At 38.0% G+C, this 17,392-nt stretch overlaps 1 protein-coding gene across 2 annotated transcripts in view; it reads right to left on the bottom strand.

Annotated features, from left to right (window-relative positions):
- LOC579027 (msx2-interacting protein) overlaps window positions 1–17,392 on the bottom strand; it is an 89,033-nt gene that overhangs the window by 32,589 nt on the left and 39,052 nt on the right. For both annotated transcript variants that reach the window (XM_030986666.1, XM_030986667.1), the window contains one exon: window positions 2,119–2,717. In XM_030986666.1, the coding sequence (XP_030842526.1) occupies window positions 2,119–2,717 (599 nt within the window). The remainder of the gene's footprint in view (window positions 1–2,118; window positions 2,718–17,392) is intronic.

The following is a 17,392-nucleotide window of genomic DNA, read 5'->3' as shown; positions in this document are numbered from 1 at the left end:
ATGCATTTACTGGTCGATATCTTTCAGACAGCACTTTATAAAATGCCACTCAATGGCTCACTTGGGTGGTGGAAGATTATATGCTCTTACTGCCCGGTCCATTAGAATGGATGCACCTTACCCTTCATGCTGTATATAAAATAGTCAATTCAATTATATTCTCCCTTAGAGGAGAGAGGTGGAGAGAGGAAGTGGGAGAGAGAGGGGGAGGGGGGGGGGAGAGGGGAAGGGGGAGAGAGAGAGAGAAAGAAAGAGAGGGAGATATATATATATATATAGAGAGAGAGAGAGAGAGAGAGAGAGAGAGAGAGAGAGAGAGAGAGAGAAAGGGATGTAGAGATGGGGAGAGGAGAGAAAGGGAAAGAGAGGAAGAGGAAGTGGGAGGAAGAGAAAGAGAGAGAGAGAAATATAGAGACAGAAAGTGATGAAGATATTTATAGAGAGCAGCGAGGAAAAAAGAGAAAGCAGGAGAGAAGAGGAAGGAGAGAAAGAGGAAGAAGAGGAAGAGAGATAGAGTCAGAGACAGCCAGAGAGAAATGTAAAACGAGAAGAAAAAAAAGAGAGATTGGACTGAAAATACAAAAGATAAAAACAAGCTTGAAAGGAGGAGTGAGTTGAGTACAAGGTGTCACCTCTTTTTGGAAAGTTCATCTTTTTTTTTTCCTCGTTAAGTTTTTTTCATAAAGTGCATGAACGAACGCAGCTCATTCCTCTTTTCCTCTAATGCATTCTTGCCATTAAACCCATTAAGACAGAGGAACAGGGAGAGGAGGTTCTCTAAAAAGTGTGTCAGGCATTCTTCTCTCGTTATTTTCATCCATGTTCTCAATTCTCTTGCACCAATTCCCAAATCCATTTAATACGATTGAAGTCTGGATGGGGAGACGTGAGAAGACAAATACAAATACATGTGCATGTACAATGTACGCCTATTTCGTTAGCTTACATGTACTGTGCAAAAGAACCTTCTGGATAGAATTGTAATATATTCAACAAATTCACTTAACGTCTCAATAAGTGTCAAAATGTAATCCTGGCTGACTGCTTCAACGCTGAAAATCATTAAAAGTACTGTATAGTTTGCCTACCAGGTTCTATATTAATTGAATTTTTAATCTTGAAGTCCATATAATAAGATACATTTCTACTGACAATTATTGTATAGACCCTTGTCCATGAAATTTCAGTAATTATTGCTTCCTATACTGTACTTAAGACTTAAAGTATTCTCAACATATTTCATGTTTTAAGCATAATGAAAAAATACTACTTTACACGCTCTTCAGCACTTTGCAAAATGTTTCATTAAAATGCCAACCATGAATATCATAAACCACCTCTTTTCATATTGATTAGATTCCCCTCAAGGGGAAAAATCTGGCATTTTGAGGGACTGTCCCCTTTTTTTCTCTCTCTTTCATTTTGGTGTCTTTCTTTCTTTCTGCTTTTGTCGCCCCTGAACAGTGTTAATCTTTGAAATGTCGGAGTTACAATGCGGTGATCAAATACAATAGAATCTCATGTATTTCACATTTATACTCACCCAGACAATAAGTCTGACGTCTCGAAAAAAAAAAGGGAATTTATAGGACTTCCTCTTTTGTAACGTATGCCGTAGGAGTGTTAACTATGAGGGTAAACTATTATACATTGCAGGGGGGAAAAATGCATTTGCCAAAGTAATCCTTATACATTATTTCCCACATAACAGAATAGAAAATAAAGAAATAATTCTCATACACAGACCACCGTATAACTTAAAGTACAATTTACAATGTAATAATGACTGAAACCAGGTAAGATTGCATAACAAATTAAAAAATGCATTCGCCAAAGTAATCCTTATACATTATTTCCCACATAACAGAATAGAAAATAAAGAAATAATTCTCATACACAAACCAACAACGTATAACTTTAAGTACAATTTACAATGTAATAATAATTGAAACCAAATAACACATGAACATGATGGTACATGGAAGCTCATTGTACATTCAATTTGAGCACATTGTATAATATGAGATTCAAGGGCAATATACAAAAATATACAAAGTGAAATATACATACATGTACATATCATTACAATGTTTGTGAACTTATAAAAAATATACATACCGCTTGACCTTGATGGTAAGTTTCTGACACATAATCCTGAGTACTTGAGTGAGCTACCTGAGCTTTGAGTGTTCTCCGTGTTGCGACTTTCCCGATCACTCTCTGGGTCCTTACTACACTGGGATCTCCGCGACCAATTGTCGCTCCCCGACACACTACTCCTCGAGTCCGTGCTCCGGCTCCGGCTCCGCGAGCGGCTGCGCGATCGACTGAAACTCCGCGACCGCACAGACCTCGGCGAGTGGCTATGGTTCGTCGTGCCAGAGCCTGTCCTCTGGTTCGCTTTGGTGCGCGACTTGCGCGAGCCGGAGTCCGAGAAGCCATCACCGTCGCTCCGCGAACTTGTGAAATTTTCCTTGAAATATGTCTCCGATTGGTCCTGGGTGTATGGCGTGTCACCACTATTTCCACGGGAATGTTGTGAGTAGTAATTGCGATTGTAAGACGTCCTTTCGCGCGACCTACCCTCACGGTAGGCTGATGGCGACATGCTATTTTCGTCCCTGTATCCATCACGTGAGTCCCGACTGTAATGTCTGTCGTATGATCTCCCATAGTCATAATTTGTTGATCCCAATTCATATCTTTCATCGGCTGACCTGCAACATTTAAATTTGAGAGAAAATTATGAGAAAATGTTAGCGCCTTAAATTTAACCAACATTATATATGGTGAATGATATGTTTAACATAACCCAAAATACAACGCTAAAGAAAGATACTACACATACTGCAAAACCATAATGATATTTTATATCTTTATGGAACGCAGTGAAAAAAATACATGGGGCAAATTAGCCCCCGAAATTGTTTAAATAATTTTTTCCCTAATGGAACGTGAAATAAATATAAACCATCTGGACATGTACGTACAAGACAAATGAATGATACAGTGATACAAATAAAAACCACATAAAAACAGTACGCATACAATGTGCATTATCAAGTTCTTTAAATTGAAACAACCTCATATCATGAGGCATGAATCTTTACTTTTAATTTCATGATGGTGAGTTCATGATGATGCATTCTAAATGGCCTTCAGAGTCAGAGAAGAATTAAAATACAATATAAAGTACAGTATTGCTCAACAGATTTCAAGGTAAACTGATATGACAGCCTTGTCTGCATACATATGGAGAGTAAAGGCAAACCACAAATATAAATGTAGCTTACATGGCCTTACACTAAAGGGCCTTGAATGTACAATGAACGCATGGAAGCATAGGCCTTCATGTACTTGTGTACTTTAATCTCTATACAAACACATTGAGTTTTCTTATTGATTTTCAGGGATGAATTTTTCTCATGGTTTCCAAATCAGAGCCTAGAAATGCCATCTTGTACGACATAACTTGTAAGATGGCATTGAGGGTAAAAGGGGCCCTGTAGGACTACAAACAGGCGCCTATTTTGGGACACGCTTCGTCTCCATAATCGACCAGGATATTTGATTTAGGCGACGCTGGCGCTTGGTTGCTCGGCTAGAAACTTCATTGGCCCGTGCGATGCGAGCCCCATTACGTCTGGTTAAAAAAGATTTGCAGCTTGGTTTACATCAGGTTTACCAACGACTAGAAGCGGGTTAGTGGAAGTGTAAATCAAATCATAAGGAGAGGAAACGCAAGGCCAGTTTTCTCGTTACGCGAGGCCAATAGCACCGGCTGCGATTTCCCCTCATAACAACAAAACACGGCCCATGCTTGGAGGTGCACATGTTGACTCACAGATCTCCCTTTTTCTTTTATGAATTTTTTTTCTTCAAATTTAATTCAAAGGCTACGTAACAGAACAAGGTGTGCCTGAATTAGGCTATTTCGTTTCCAGTTACAGAATGTGTGCATTGGAGTCATTGACACTTCCACTTGAATAACACATGCGATCGATACATGCTCATGTCAAATGAATTACCAAAGTTAATGCTGACTCTGGTCTATGTACAGTACATGTAGGCCTACATTACAAAGATGTTCAACAAATTCAATAACAAATCTCAATACTACAGGCCTCTTGAATAGAAAACCTACTACTAAACACTGATAAGGAAACAGCAACAATCAGAAAAACAAATATCAAAACTGAATTAATCATTCCACAGCTCATATGCTAACCACTATAATGTACATATATGCTGATTATTTGGTTTTTGGGGTGAAGCACTACGGCGGCGCGCAGTGGCGTGACAAGCAAACCAGGAAACTCAACAGAGTGAATTGAGTTTCGGTTGGCAACGGTTATTTTCACCATTCACTTCAGCTTTCATTTCCTGGTTTATTGTTAGCTAGCGATAACCCAACAATAACCAAGAGAACCTTTATAAATATTTCCATACTCGATGAGTAAATAAATAAATACAAATGATTGTATAGATGAGGACTAATATTAAAGAGACTTGGTAATATTGTTTAGATGAAGATAAAAATGGTGCTAAGGTAGTGACTTCAATGCTAGATGTACAATTTATGATAATCTGAAAGTTTGAGTGAAAACAGACCATTATTGATGATAAAAAGTGGGAAAACTGATCTGATCGATTCCTTAATTCTCCCAACTATATTATTATAATTTAATTTAATTTTAGGTGAATGTTAATTGTCAAAAGCAATGAATTGGCTCTATTTACCATTCCAAACATTTAGGTGCTGAAAAATTTTGAAAAGCCTTTTTTTTTGGGGGGGGGGGTCTAATTTTTATGGAAAAATGGTTGGGAAAATCCCAAAATTGGTGGGGAGAATTTACTGTTAAGTGTTAGAGGGTGTTGCACAGTGACACCTTCGAAGAAAACCATAAATATCTTTGTGGTTTGAGCATTTTTTCAGGATTGTTCGCATGTATGAGGGTAAGTACAGTAGAAGGAACATTTCATACAAGAATGACGCCCTTTTTTCATCAACCTTGAACAATGTTACCGGTTCACTTTAAGTCAATAATGACTGTGGGGGAAGGGAAAAACCACAGATACCACATTCATATCTTTTCCGGTAGAAAACTTAGTCAGAATTGATAATTGGCAACCATTAAAAGGGCCTCGCATCACAAAACATGCATGAAATACATGTTTACATTGTCTGTCTATAAAATACAATGCGTGCAGTTGATTGTACAAGTACGTATTTTTCTTCTTTTGTGAATTGGAACAGTGCTGCACCTATATATAACATCTACAGATACATTTAATTTGTAAAAATGAGCCCTAGTCTAAGAACGTCAAGGGGAAAAAGATAAATGCACTAGCAAGTCTCCCTCCCACGTTACTCCTACAAAGCGGATCTAACAAACGTGTTACAGAAATAAAATCTTTTGTATGGGCTCTTAAAAAACGGAAGATCATTATAAAAGCAATTTCCGGGAAGAGAATAAAAAGTTTGTAAATCACTGAAATAAAGGGTAAATAACAGAACAAAACAATGACATATGGAAAAAGAAGGAATAGCTTGGATACAAATTAATCTAGCACTTATTGTTCCATAACAAGTTACTGAAGCGTTCGTTCCAATTGTGCTGGAGATATATGGAAGACCCAAACAATTAAATTCTTTTTCCCCCTGAATTTTATCAGGCAGGGGCCAAGGTTGAAGATATGAAGCAGAATAGATTGAGATTTATTGAGGTTTATTATTACAACAGAAAATAGTGATAGTAGCCAGTTTCGTCTTTGCAAATAATAAAAAGGACACTACTGCTCTATGAAGCAAATGATACAGTTAATTATTCAATAGGAAATTGCCTAGGTCAAATTTTACTTTGGTTAAGCATGTTTGACAAACGTTTTACTTTTACCAACTGGGCTAGCTGGAAAAAAATGTGAATAATATTAACATATGTGAGTAAAATCTCTTCCAATTACATTTAATATGCTGCAAATAAATTATTTGTATCCAAAATCATGTTCGTGTTCTATATGAGGATCCTTTTGGACCAACAATCTTTTTTTTATGTTAGACCAGCAAATAATAATTCTTTCATGAAGTGCTGGCATGAAAGGGTAAAAAAGTACATGTACATGGGCCTAATGCATGTACCTTTCCTATTTAATTAAAGCTGATTTGAATAATCTATTCTAATTTCATTCATACTAGTTAATCTTAAATATATTTAATGTGCCCTAGTACCAATATGAGGGTCATTCCGTGGGGTTAGGGCAACTTTTGTGTCATACCAGAAGTGAGAAACTACATCTACATCTGCATGTCCGTCTTCCATCAGTATCAACCATAACAAAATAAAAATATTTGCTCAAATTTGGTTAAAGATAAACTTGAGTTCTGGTAATGCGATTGCATTGTGAAAGAAAAGGTGTGGAATGGATCAGAAAAGTTGATCATATAGCATGTAAGTAATGGTGTGTAATGCAAGGTTCTGGAGTCATCAAAATCATCATAAATTTGGCAGAGTCTTGGTAAAGTAACAATCACTTACACAGAAAGATGTATATGGGACAACACACATGGTGTCGGGGCTAGTACTACCCTGATTTCCTTATCTTTCTATGCTCATTACTCAGCCAGTATATATTTTCTTCCAAAATTATTTGGCACATGACATTTATTTGGAATCTTGAACATTCAGTGTAAGTTTCGTTAGATTCTGTGAGAATTCATTTTCTTTTTTTACCAGAACTCAACTTTATCTTTAAGCATCAAAAGCGTAACCAACTATGACTCTAGCAGGGCACCATTACATGTATTCATTGCATTGAAATCTTCCCCAGATGATTTCATCTTCCATATAAAACAGAAGACCTCGTACTATGTTACATGGACATATCATTTTTTGTCCAAACCTCATAGAATTGACCGTAAGTGACATCAATGACATCACCAATCTAGCAGTGTACCATCTTGCCTTGTCTTTAATACTGTTCTAGGTTAGCACTATCTTTAGCCTGGACTTTCTGTTTCTTTCCAAATGTTGACTTTTATATAATTTCCCTCGAAATAAAATGATGGCTGCATGAAGGAAGTTCATGCCCCCTACCTTGTCAGAAATGGTAGGAAACTCTCAAGTTAGATGGCTCAGACAAATGCAGACCCCAAAGAAGAGTGTTTAATTAAAGGTTTTCTGGACTTTGGCAACACAAATGTATCTCACCAATCGCCTCGAACCCGTCCAAGCAGTTTGTTGATTTGTCATGCATTAAATTGGTCTTCTGGGCCATCCAATTGATTTAATACAACAACAAAAAAAATTACCATACCTACTCTAAGAAAATCACCAAACACAAATAAGCACATATGGGACTACACAGAATATTTTTCAGTAGTGGCAGCACCATTTTTCCCCCATAGCTTTTGTACTCATTCTCAGTTACATTTTATAGCACATTCATTATCTGGATGTAATTCATCGTCACCTTGCAATACAGTGACTTCATCATTCACTGTAAATTTTGTTTACCGGTAAATATGTGGTAATTCATTTTTCAAACTTTCCAGAAATCAAAACAACCTTTAATTTAGGGAGGTATTAAAAGGGGTCACGGTTGGGGCTCTTTATAGCATATGTGAGTGAGTCACTTTGTCATGAGTTTGCCAGTTAGTAATCACAGTCTCTTGTCTACTGCCTAATGGAAAGAGGATGTAGGAAAGGGGGAAGGAATAATCAGTTTCTCATTGGAAACGGACCCCCAGCGGACCGTAAAACTGTCAGGGACTGAGGTTGCGGAGAGTGTGCAGGTATTTAAAGCAGCACTGCGACGTTCAACTTCAAAGCCAAGTTCGTATCCGATCAGGAGATCAAAATCAAACCGTATTTTAGTATGTCTACAAAGTGATTTCTGCGACTGCAAACTACGACTCGTTTTATTGTCTGCACATGAAGGTTTTTTTAGTCTTCAACATATTTCTTACTTTGGGCTAGTACACCAATTATAAAAAGTAAAAAATTAATGAGAAATTGTATGCGATGTAGAATTACTAAGTTGAAATATCATTCCGATCCACAACAGCAGGGTACTACTAATATATGTGTGGGCTGCTCAACAGAGATTAATTTGTACAAAGTAAACTATTCATGCAAAAAAAAAGCTGAAAATTGCATTTGATGTGGAATTATTCAAACAAAATGTGATTCTACTTCCCAATAGAGCAGAACAGTGAGTACACATTGCTAAAAGAGTGGGTTATGAAATAAAGGTTACCTAAAGAAAAAAGATAATTGATTCCCAGGGTATGAACATGAGACTACTGGGCCAGACAAGGTCCCTTTCCATATATGGGCATGTTTATTCCGAGCCATGGGAGGAGAAAGGAACTCTGACCTCAGCTTGACCTCCGAGCGATAAAAACTTTCGCACCCCCACTAATTGTACTTTTTACCTCCCACTCTCATTTTCATCCCACAATCCTACACTGTGAGATCATTGGTAACCATGAGAATAATACTGTTTTTTATAATAACAATAATAATAACAATAATAATGCTGTTTTGTTATGAAGTGTGTCCGACTTTGTAAAAATTGTAAATGTTGTTTTGGCCCACTATTTATATCCCTCTTCTCTCTCTTCATTCTCTCCACTTTTAATCACATTTCTTTGCTTATTGCTACTCTCAAATTCCCATTATTCTGCATTAATTCAAATTTCACCTTTCTTGCGCTTTCAATCCCACTAGATCCCACCTACCATATATTTGGTCCCCTCTTTCTCATACTTAATTTACCATATTTTGTTCATTACTATCAATTATATTGTGTATCTCCAAGGCTCCTCATGTCAACTATCCTTAAATCTGCTGAGGGCCTATGGACATTAATCCTTTTTTATTTTATTTTCTTTTTAAACAAAGAGTTAGTGCCCTTGTTGCTCTTCAACAATGTTTTGAAAATATGCAAGAATGTTCTTTCTAAATAATCTCTTCTAATACTACTCAAATAATTTCCAGATTCAGGGAGACATTAATAACCTGAATATATCTTCGCTTTCTCTTCTTTCATCAGTGATGTCATTGGAAAGCTTTAATCTTACAAAAAAAAAACCTTCCCTCCCCTCCGTAAATTCTACTTTCAGATAGTCAGTAATAACCTGAATGTATCTACACTTTTTCTTCTTTCATCACTGATGTCATTGGAAAGCTTTAATCTGACAAAAAAACTGACCCCCCCCCCCCCTCCCCGTAAATTCCACTTACAGAAGCTTTCCACATCATCACCATTCAGGGTTTTAAAATTCATACATTATGCTTGGAGACTTCGGTGGTGATCGCTTTATAAGCACCGTTTTTATTATCATTATTATACGAGTACACTGTACATGTAGTCTATTTTGTACACTCTCTCATGACCTTCGATCTTTTCAACGCTCTTTCTTTTATTTTTTTTATTTCAGTCTGTCCTCTTCTTTTTCTTTTTTTTGGCAAACAAGTGAAAAAATGCCAAATCATTCAGGAGACTCATCTCTAAACATGAAAGACTGTTATTGGAGCAGAAATAATGACCATTAAAAAGCATGGCTTATTGTGACGCCACAATTACGGCTCAGACTCAGGGTCACTTCGCACTGTAATAACAAGCCATTGTGTGCAACATGCGTATTGTATTTGTAGACTGGTTCCTCATTATGATATACATGTATAACAAGTTAACAACAATTATATAATAACACGTAAGAAAGGGTCACAGTCTACACATTCTGTAAATTCTATCAATTTCTCACTAAATTCACAAATCACCTAAAGCATTAGACTGTAGCCATTGTGAGATATATACGGGTCTACTGTTTCATTGAATGAACATAAACTTTACTTTTTCATCTATTTTCAGAGGCGGGGGGGGGGGGGGGGGAAGGTTGTTAGTAATCAAACACGAACCCTCTCTGTCTCTCTGTAAACACATACCGGTAAATTATACTAAAGTTCTTTCAGTTTCAGATGGAAAAAAAACCACGATTGAAAATTATCTATGGGCTGGGAGTATCTTTCGAAACTAACGACGATTCACGTCATTAGCAATTGCACAATAAAATTCATAGTGATTCAATTGCTACGCTTGACTGTGTGACCGCACAGGAAATCATAAATCAATCCCTTTATCTTGCACATTGATGAAAAATAAATATGTGAAGCACAACAGAAGGAGAACCTCATATTTCATGTCTCTGTTATAAGAATATTAATGTGATTAATCAACTTGGACAGGTTGCATTATGCAAACAAATATTACGTTGCAAGTGAATATATGTAGTGGCAACAACAAATACACCATTCAATAATTTTTACAAAGATGCCCCTCTTGTGCTCATCAAGTTATATCTCCTTTTGGATGGAAAATAAATCCAACCTACAACAGGAAAATGTAATCTAATCTCACAAACAAAGAGTGTGTTGGCATAATACTCTGTTCTTCTAATCCCACCAAAATGTATACCAACTTGTATCACTCAAACGAGTTCATAGGCAGTCTTGTAGCCTCTCACACAGTGCTATTATAATGCTGAAGAGTTCCTACCAGTGAAATAGAAGCCGCAATTCATGCAAATGCGGTCTGTTCGGACACTTCACTAGCCACCGCGACGCCATGCGACAAGAGTTATCACAAATCAAGGAAAAGAGAGGTAGGGTAAACGTACGCAATGTGGAGGAGAGGGAGAGGATGGAGCCTTCGGATGGTGGGAACTAACATTAGCGGCATTCAGATATCCCAGTTTGTTTATTGCATTTATATGGAAAACAATTTTATTTCATGAGTGGCATTCACATATATCTCAGTTTATTCAATTCATATGAAATTGGAGGACACGTCTCTGACTTTGTTCCTGATAAAATAAATTTACAGAAAGTGGAGTAGCATTCAGAAATCCCTGTTAATTTGTATGTGGATGGGGAAATCATGAATGAACTAAAAATGAGATAAAGAAGGGAAAGAAATCTTCAAAGAAACAAAAGTGAACAGTGCATGATTTCTTTCTTTCTTGCATTTTCCATCAAAAAATTTACACAAAATTTAATCTGAAAAGAAAGCTTTAGGTATGCTATATCCTTAAAAAAAATTGACTCAGTCTTCAATTACCATTATAAATCACTTCAAGACATTACAATACCTGCTTGTATTTGCAATCTTGTAAACTGTCTCGGACTCTTAACCAAAGGTGCTCCTTTACCTACCCAGACAATTCGAACTCCGGCTATATGTTTCCAGACACAACACGAACACCACGTAAATAGAGGGAGATAACACAGGCAAAGTTTTCTTTACCTTTCATCTCATTAGAACTAATGTCCATGTATGTATGTGAAACATGCTCCAACTCGAATTTGCTGCATTGCACATTCTGTTATATTTTCTGATATACCACAAACATGACCACATAACTCAAATGAGGTGAAACCAAGTTTCTTTTTTGTTAAAACCTTCTACATCATTATTCATGGATCACACAAACTATGCACAAAACGTGCATCTACATTAAATTAAGGCGTGTACTAGAATCTGCTGCATTGCACATGTATGCAATAAGCGAAAGTGAATGAAGTAGCATGAGCCAACGACCTCTTGCGAACTATCCACCACCTTTTCACGACCTCCCCACCCCTAGCCGTTCATGGAGGAAAAGCAAAACAATGGCGCAGAACTTGTAGAACATAAATAATTGAAACATCCCCCCCTACTCCTCCTCTTCTCTCACACTCATATTCACCTCTGGAGGTTCAATTTCAATTTACACCCCATATGGTATTATTGGAATCCTTGGCTAGAGCATACCACTGGCTTATTCCAGGAAGGCATGAAGCCAGACATTTAATCAAAAGAGGGGGAGGAGGAGAGGAAGAGGGGGAGGAGGAGAGGAGGAGGAGGGGGAGGGGGAGGTGGAGAGGGGACGAGGAGAGGGGGACGAGGAGAGGGGGAGGAAGAGAGGGGGACGAAGAGAGGGGGACGAGGAGAGGGGGACGAGGAGAGGGGGACGAGGAGAGGGGGACGAGGAGAGGGGGACGAGGAGAGGGGGACGAGGAGAGGGGGACGAGGAGAGGGGGAGGAAGAGAGGGGGAAGGAGGAGAGGAGACGAGGAGGAGAGGGGGAGGAGAGAAATACAGAGAGTAAGGAAGGTGTCTGGGGACTTGAAAGGATGAAAGTAGAAATGAGCAGTAGCAAGAACCGAGATACAACGATATCATAAAGACAAGAAGCAGAGAAATGAGAATGCCATGGGAGAAGCAGGGCAAAGGCGAAACCAACTCTAAATAAAAAATAAATCATAATAATGTTTAAAAATTAATTAAAAAATTATAGTTATAAAATACAAAAAAATACAGGTAAGGTCTATACAATGTCATTGAGAGAGAAAGGCACATACATGTAGGCAGGCTTAAGGGTAGGATAAAACATCGTACAAATAAACCTGAAAAATATTTATGTTTCTAAAAAAAATTATAAATCATATACGAATAACAACTCTCTAAGTTGAGGACAAAAATGGAGATGAAAGGGAAGGGTATATGGCAAAGGAAAACAAATTAAATAGAGGAGAAAATGGGGTAAAGGAGGAAAGGAGAGGGTGGGAGTTCACTGGTTAACTTATAACTAGAGGAGAAACATGTTTGTTGGAGGAGAGTAAAATGGGTAATAGGGATAGAGAGAATAAGGGAGGGCGATAGGGAGAGGAGGGGGAAGGGTGGAGGGATAGAAAGAGAGAAAGAAAGAGAGAAAGAGAGGGAGAAAGAAAGAGAGGGAGAAAGAAAGAGAGTGAGGACAAGTGAGGACGAATGAGGAAGAATGCTGAAAGCCATCTGGGCAACAAGCAGTGGGATGCATTATTAAATTTTGTAATTATCCAGTTATTGGTCGGGGAGAGAGGAATGTGAGAGAGCCATGACAGAAGTGCCCTTTCAAGAGAGGTAAAACGGAGGGCTACATTGACAAAACTCATTTTATTTGATGGATAAGGTTGAGGCGTCAGTGTGTCCTACCCTTGTCCCCCTCTCCACCCCCCCCCCCCCCCTCCCCCATCACTGTCATCACCGCAAGGTTGAATATTGCAATGTCTGTGTCCCCATATGCTACAAGTATGCAAGTCATGTGCACGCATGACTAAAGCCTTGCATTTCATAAGCCTTGCATTTCATGTACCTTCATATAATATAAATGTGTAACCTACCCATTTCATCCTTGCGTAAGTACCTTCATAACTATGAAACTAACATGTTGGATGTCACATAAATTTTTACAACCTATACATAGAACATTGCATGATGTACCTTTACAACGGATTAACTTACATCTATACATACATAATGTAATGTAACCTACATCTTGTACATTCAGCCTTGCGTAATGTACCTTTATACATGTTTTAAGTCAACCAATACATAGAACATTGCAAAATGCCCTTTATAACTGTAGAACGTAACCTACATCTTATACATTTCAGCCTTGCATAATGTATCTTTATATAAATATGTAACATACATTTCTGAAGTTCTGGTGCAAGTTTCACAACAGCGGCATTGTAATACCATGACAGGGACATGAAGTGCATCGTTGCATGCACGTAACGCTAGCCACCTCATGAATGTAGCCGCGGGGTAAGAATGGAGAAAACTGGCATTGACGTCAGTGGGAAAATATTGGGGGATGTTTTTAGAACACACCTGAACAAAGCAGATGGCGGAGAGGGCCGGGAAACAATGGAGGGAGGGTTTTTTGTGGTTATGGACGGTAGGATCGGTGAAGTGAAAGGGACATGTCGATTCCTGTGGAGTTATGAACGCTTCCTTGGTTGCTAAGAATAATATGGAGAGGATGCCATCCTTGGATGATGATGCAAAGCTTCCGATTTAAAGCTTCCTCATGACTGCAGTATCCTATGTATAGAACATACAGGCACTGACGTACATGTGGGCACACTGTCTATATGGTGTTATATTCATAACCTATGACAATTCTACAAGCTACCGGTATATGCTTTTTATTAAGTTCCTTTTGTTCACATGTAATTTTGAAATTATTTAGATTAAAATCCACACAAAGTTATGCTGTGTAGATGTTGTTCACGAATATCAATTTTGTAAATAATTATGCTATGTTTTGTTAATGTATTATTTGTTTTCATGTGAAATAAAAGAAAAAAAACTATTTACCCCCCAAAAAAAACATGTACAGATATCACCTGCTTGGAACCAGAAGGACGTTAACTCATATACTTTAACATAAAGTTAATGCCCTTATGGCTCCAAGAAAACATATACAGATAAAGTTAAAACTTGGCATGAATTGGCAATATACCCCTGATGACAATGTATCTGAAATTTTTACAACCATTTGATATTAAGAACTTTGTCATTGTACAAATGAGACCTGATCTTGTTTCCATTGAATGAATGATGCTGGGAATATTGAACTACCCACTGGCAATACAATACAAATGCTAAAAACAAAAACAAAATCATTGAAAGTTTTTTTCATAGTCTCTATGACTACACCCTGTATGTGGGAAGCTATCTTTACACAGGGGATACGAGGGACGACCAGCCCATATTGTTCCCTATGTGGCTTGGTTTTGGAGGCGGAATCTTCCTCAGCGGTAGGGGCATTACGTTGGCGTAATTGCTTAAAAGCACATCGATATCATCAGCGCTGAAAGGCTTATTCAGAACTTAACATCTAAAGGGATCGTCATAAACAGTCTTTACGTTTATTTGGTGTGTCTTCTAATAGACAGCTTTTATCTTAGCCCAGATAGATAGGTTACACTGGTCAGTTTCAGATAGTAGACCCAATAGCAAATGAAATAGAACTGGCACCAAAGAACAAATGTTATACTATGGAAGGCACCTTAACAACAAATACATTGACTTGACACATGCCCCCACCATCACTTTTCATCATAACCATACATCATGTAACTTCAATACTTCATCCAGGTCATTATTTCTAGGAATTTCAACCAATGTACTTTCCAGAAATGTGGCACGCATTCCTGCAAAATGTAATATCCAGAAATTCACCCGGCTATCGTCCCCTATGAAATGATATCCAAATGCTTTCTCCCCATGTTTCATATCCAGAAATACAATAAATTCTTGGCATACCCTAGTAACTCTCCTCCGCATCCCCTGACCATATGTTACTGTTCCCCTCACTCCCCCTGTCCACCCTAATTGACCAGGTCATCTGAACCTGACCTTAGCCATGCCTACCCCACCCCCAACAACCAGTTAGTCCAGGTGTATCAGATACTAGTCTTTTGGTACAGCCTTTTCAATGGAAATTATGTATCTCAAAGCAGCTTTAAATGGCTTTCATTGAGAGAGTATGGATGGAAGGTTCCTCTTAACGCTTCATGTGGGTTTCTAGGTTTCACCATATCAGTCTTCCAGTACAGTCTTTAACAGGGAAAAGATGTAGCCCCACACAGTTTTTTCGTAAACATTCAAGTTTCTCTGAATTATTAATACAACCATGAAACCACACGTACCAGTTACCAGCAAAAAAGATGAGTGGTCTACCTCTGAAAGTCTCTCAAACAGACAAACTCGATAAAAAGAGAATAGAGTACATGACATTGACAAGTGTCTACAGGTAATCTCATTTTTTAACACAGAGTCAGTAAATCGAGGAAATAAGCTCTTGGAAATGAAATATAATTATTTTACACGCTTGAACCTTTTCCATCAAGAATACAATTATTCAAATGGTTTTACTGGTACATGTAGATCAAATTTCATTATAAACATATTCCATTCCATGTATTCATCATTCAAGAATTCACAATAAATGCAACGGTGCATAAATCAAGGATTTTATTCCATCTGGCTCGACTTTTGATGTGTAATGAAGCTATAGACTTCTTATAGCAGGATTTACCTTGCTGAATACAGAATACCAAACAATTTGAAGAGGTTTATTTGCTTTTTTGCCCAAATATGGTTCAAGGTTATGGCTTTGAATATGTTTCGAGATTTCAAACCAAAGCAAAGCAATATAACAAGCGGACAAAGAGAGACTATTTTTCCAGAACCCGTCAAATTAAGATGGAAGCCAGCGTTTCTACAACGAATCCCAATTTCTCATTGACAAATTCTAGGGCAATATCTAGCCAGGAAGCTGCCATTCTTTACAAATCAAAACCATACTATACTACAGCGTTAATAGAAAGGGCATCACCTAAATGGAATAAATGCCCATATACACGTATCAAATATAACCATGAACTGCCATTGCCACTCAGCATGACGAACTATCTTCTTCTAAAGGTTTAGTCGAGAAAAAGGGGCCTCTTCGCTTTTTTCTCTTTTCCACTGACGTAATTGTGTTTTGAATCGCAAGCAAATGGACGTGTACCTCTGACATTTTCAGGCATTGGACGGTTGGCAACGAGGGAAAATGAAGTAACGATGAAGACAGGGGAAATGGATTGAGGGCATGGGAGATGGTCGGTCGGACGACTAGATGGGAGAGAGGAAAAGAGAGAAGGGTAAAGCGGGGGTCATGAGATGTAGAAGGAGATGGGTAATAAGAAATGTGCAGAGCCGGGTGGGCTAAGTGGATGAGAATGATTGGGGTATAGGCGTGACAATCTGGGAGAGAGGATTTTTTAAAAAGGAAAAGATTTCAACAAGAAAAACCCTTATAATGACGAAAGAAAGTAGAGAATAGAGAATAATTTGTTTCTTTCATTATGACATAGTGGAGACTTGGCCCATAGGTTTCCAGCCAATTAATAGTCCAATATGACCTGTAATCTACAATAGAAATAAATCATGTATATAGACTGTGTAGTCATAAAAAAATCATATAAAAAAGTAATCTAAATATCATCAAACGGTATTTTGCCAAGTAACAGTCCAATTTCACGGCAATGCAGTATGGTGACTTATTTCCATAATTTCTCAGCCAGTCTGCGATAAGAATACAGTGAAGGGAATTATGATTGCACATGTTCCAGATCACAAGCCAAGTCTTGCTGTGTGAAACGAATACACTTAACTCACTAAGCCTTACAGTAGACATAATATTATATGCACCTCCCCTAGTAATGCATTACAATGCAGCTTGGCACAGGCTTACAAAACCCAGACTGAACAAAGCTATGAGAATTTGGAGTTCTCCCAATCCTCTCTCTCTATCCCAGCCAAGACATTTGAGGCTAAGTCAATATTTCTTCCCTCCCCTGAGGGACCTAATTTCTCATATTCATGGCCGCAAGAGGTCAAGGGGTCATTGGGCCGATTGAGGTCAAATTCTGAGAAAGAGTTTGGCTGAAAAACAAGCTAGGGGAGAGAGAGAGAGAGAGAGAGAGAGAGAGGGGGGGGGGAGGGAGTGGAATAATGACTCTTTCAAAATA

Source organism: Strongylocentrotus purpuratus, unplaced genomic scaffold, assembly GCF_000002235.5.
Source record: "Strongylocentrotus purpuratus isolate Spur 01 unplaced genomic scaffold, Spur_5.0 spur5_scaffold_16, whole genome shotgun sequence".
NCBI lineage: Eukaryota > Metazoa > Echinodermata > Echinoidea > Camarodonta > Strongylocentrotidae > Strongylocentrotus > Strongylocentrotus purpuratus.
Note: the sequence above shows the minus strand (reverse complement) of the source record. Positions and strands in the feature narration are given on the sequence as shown.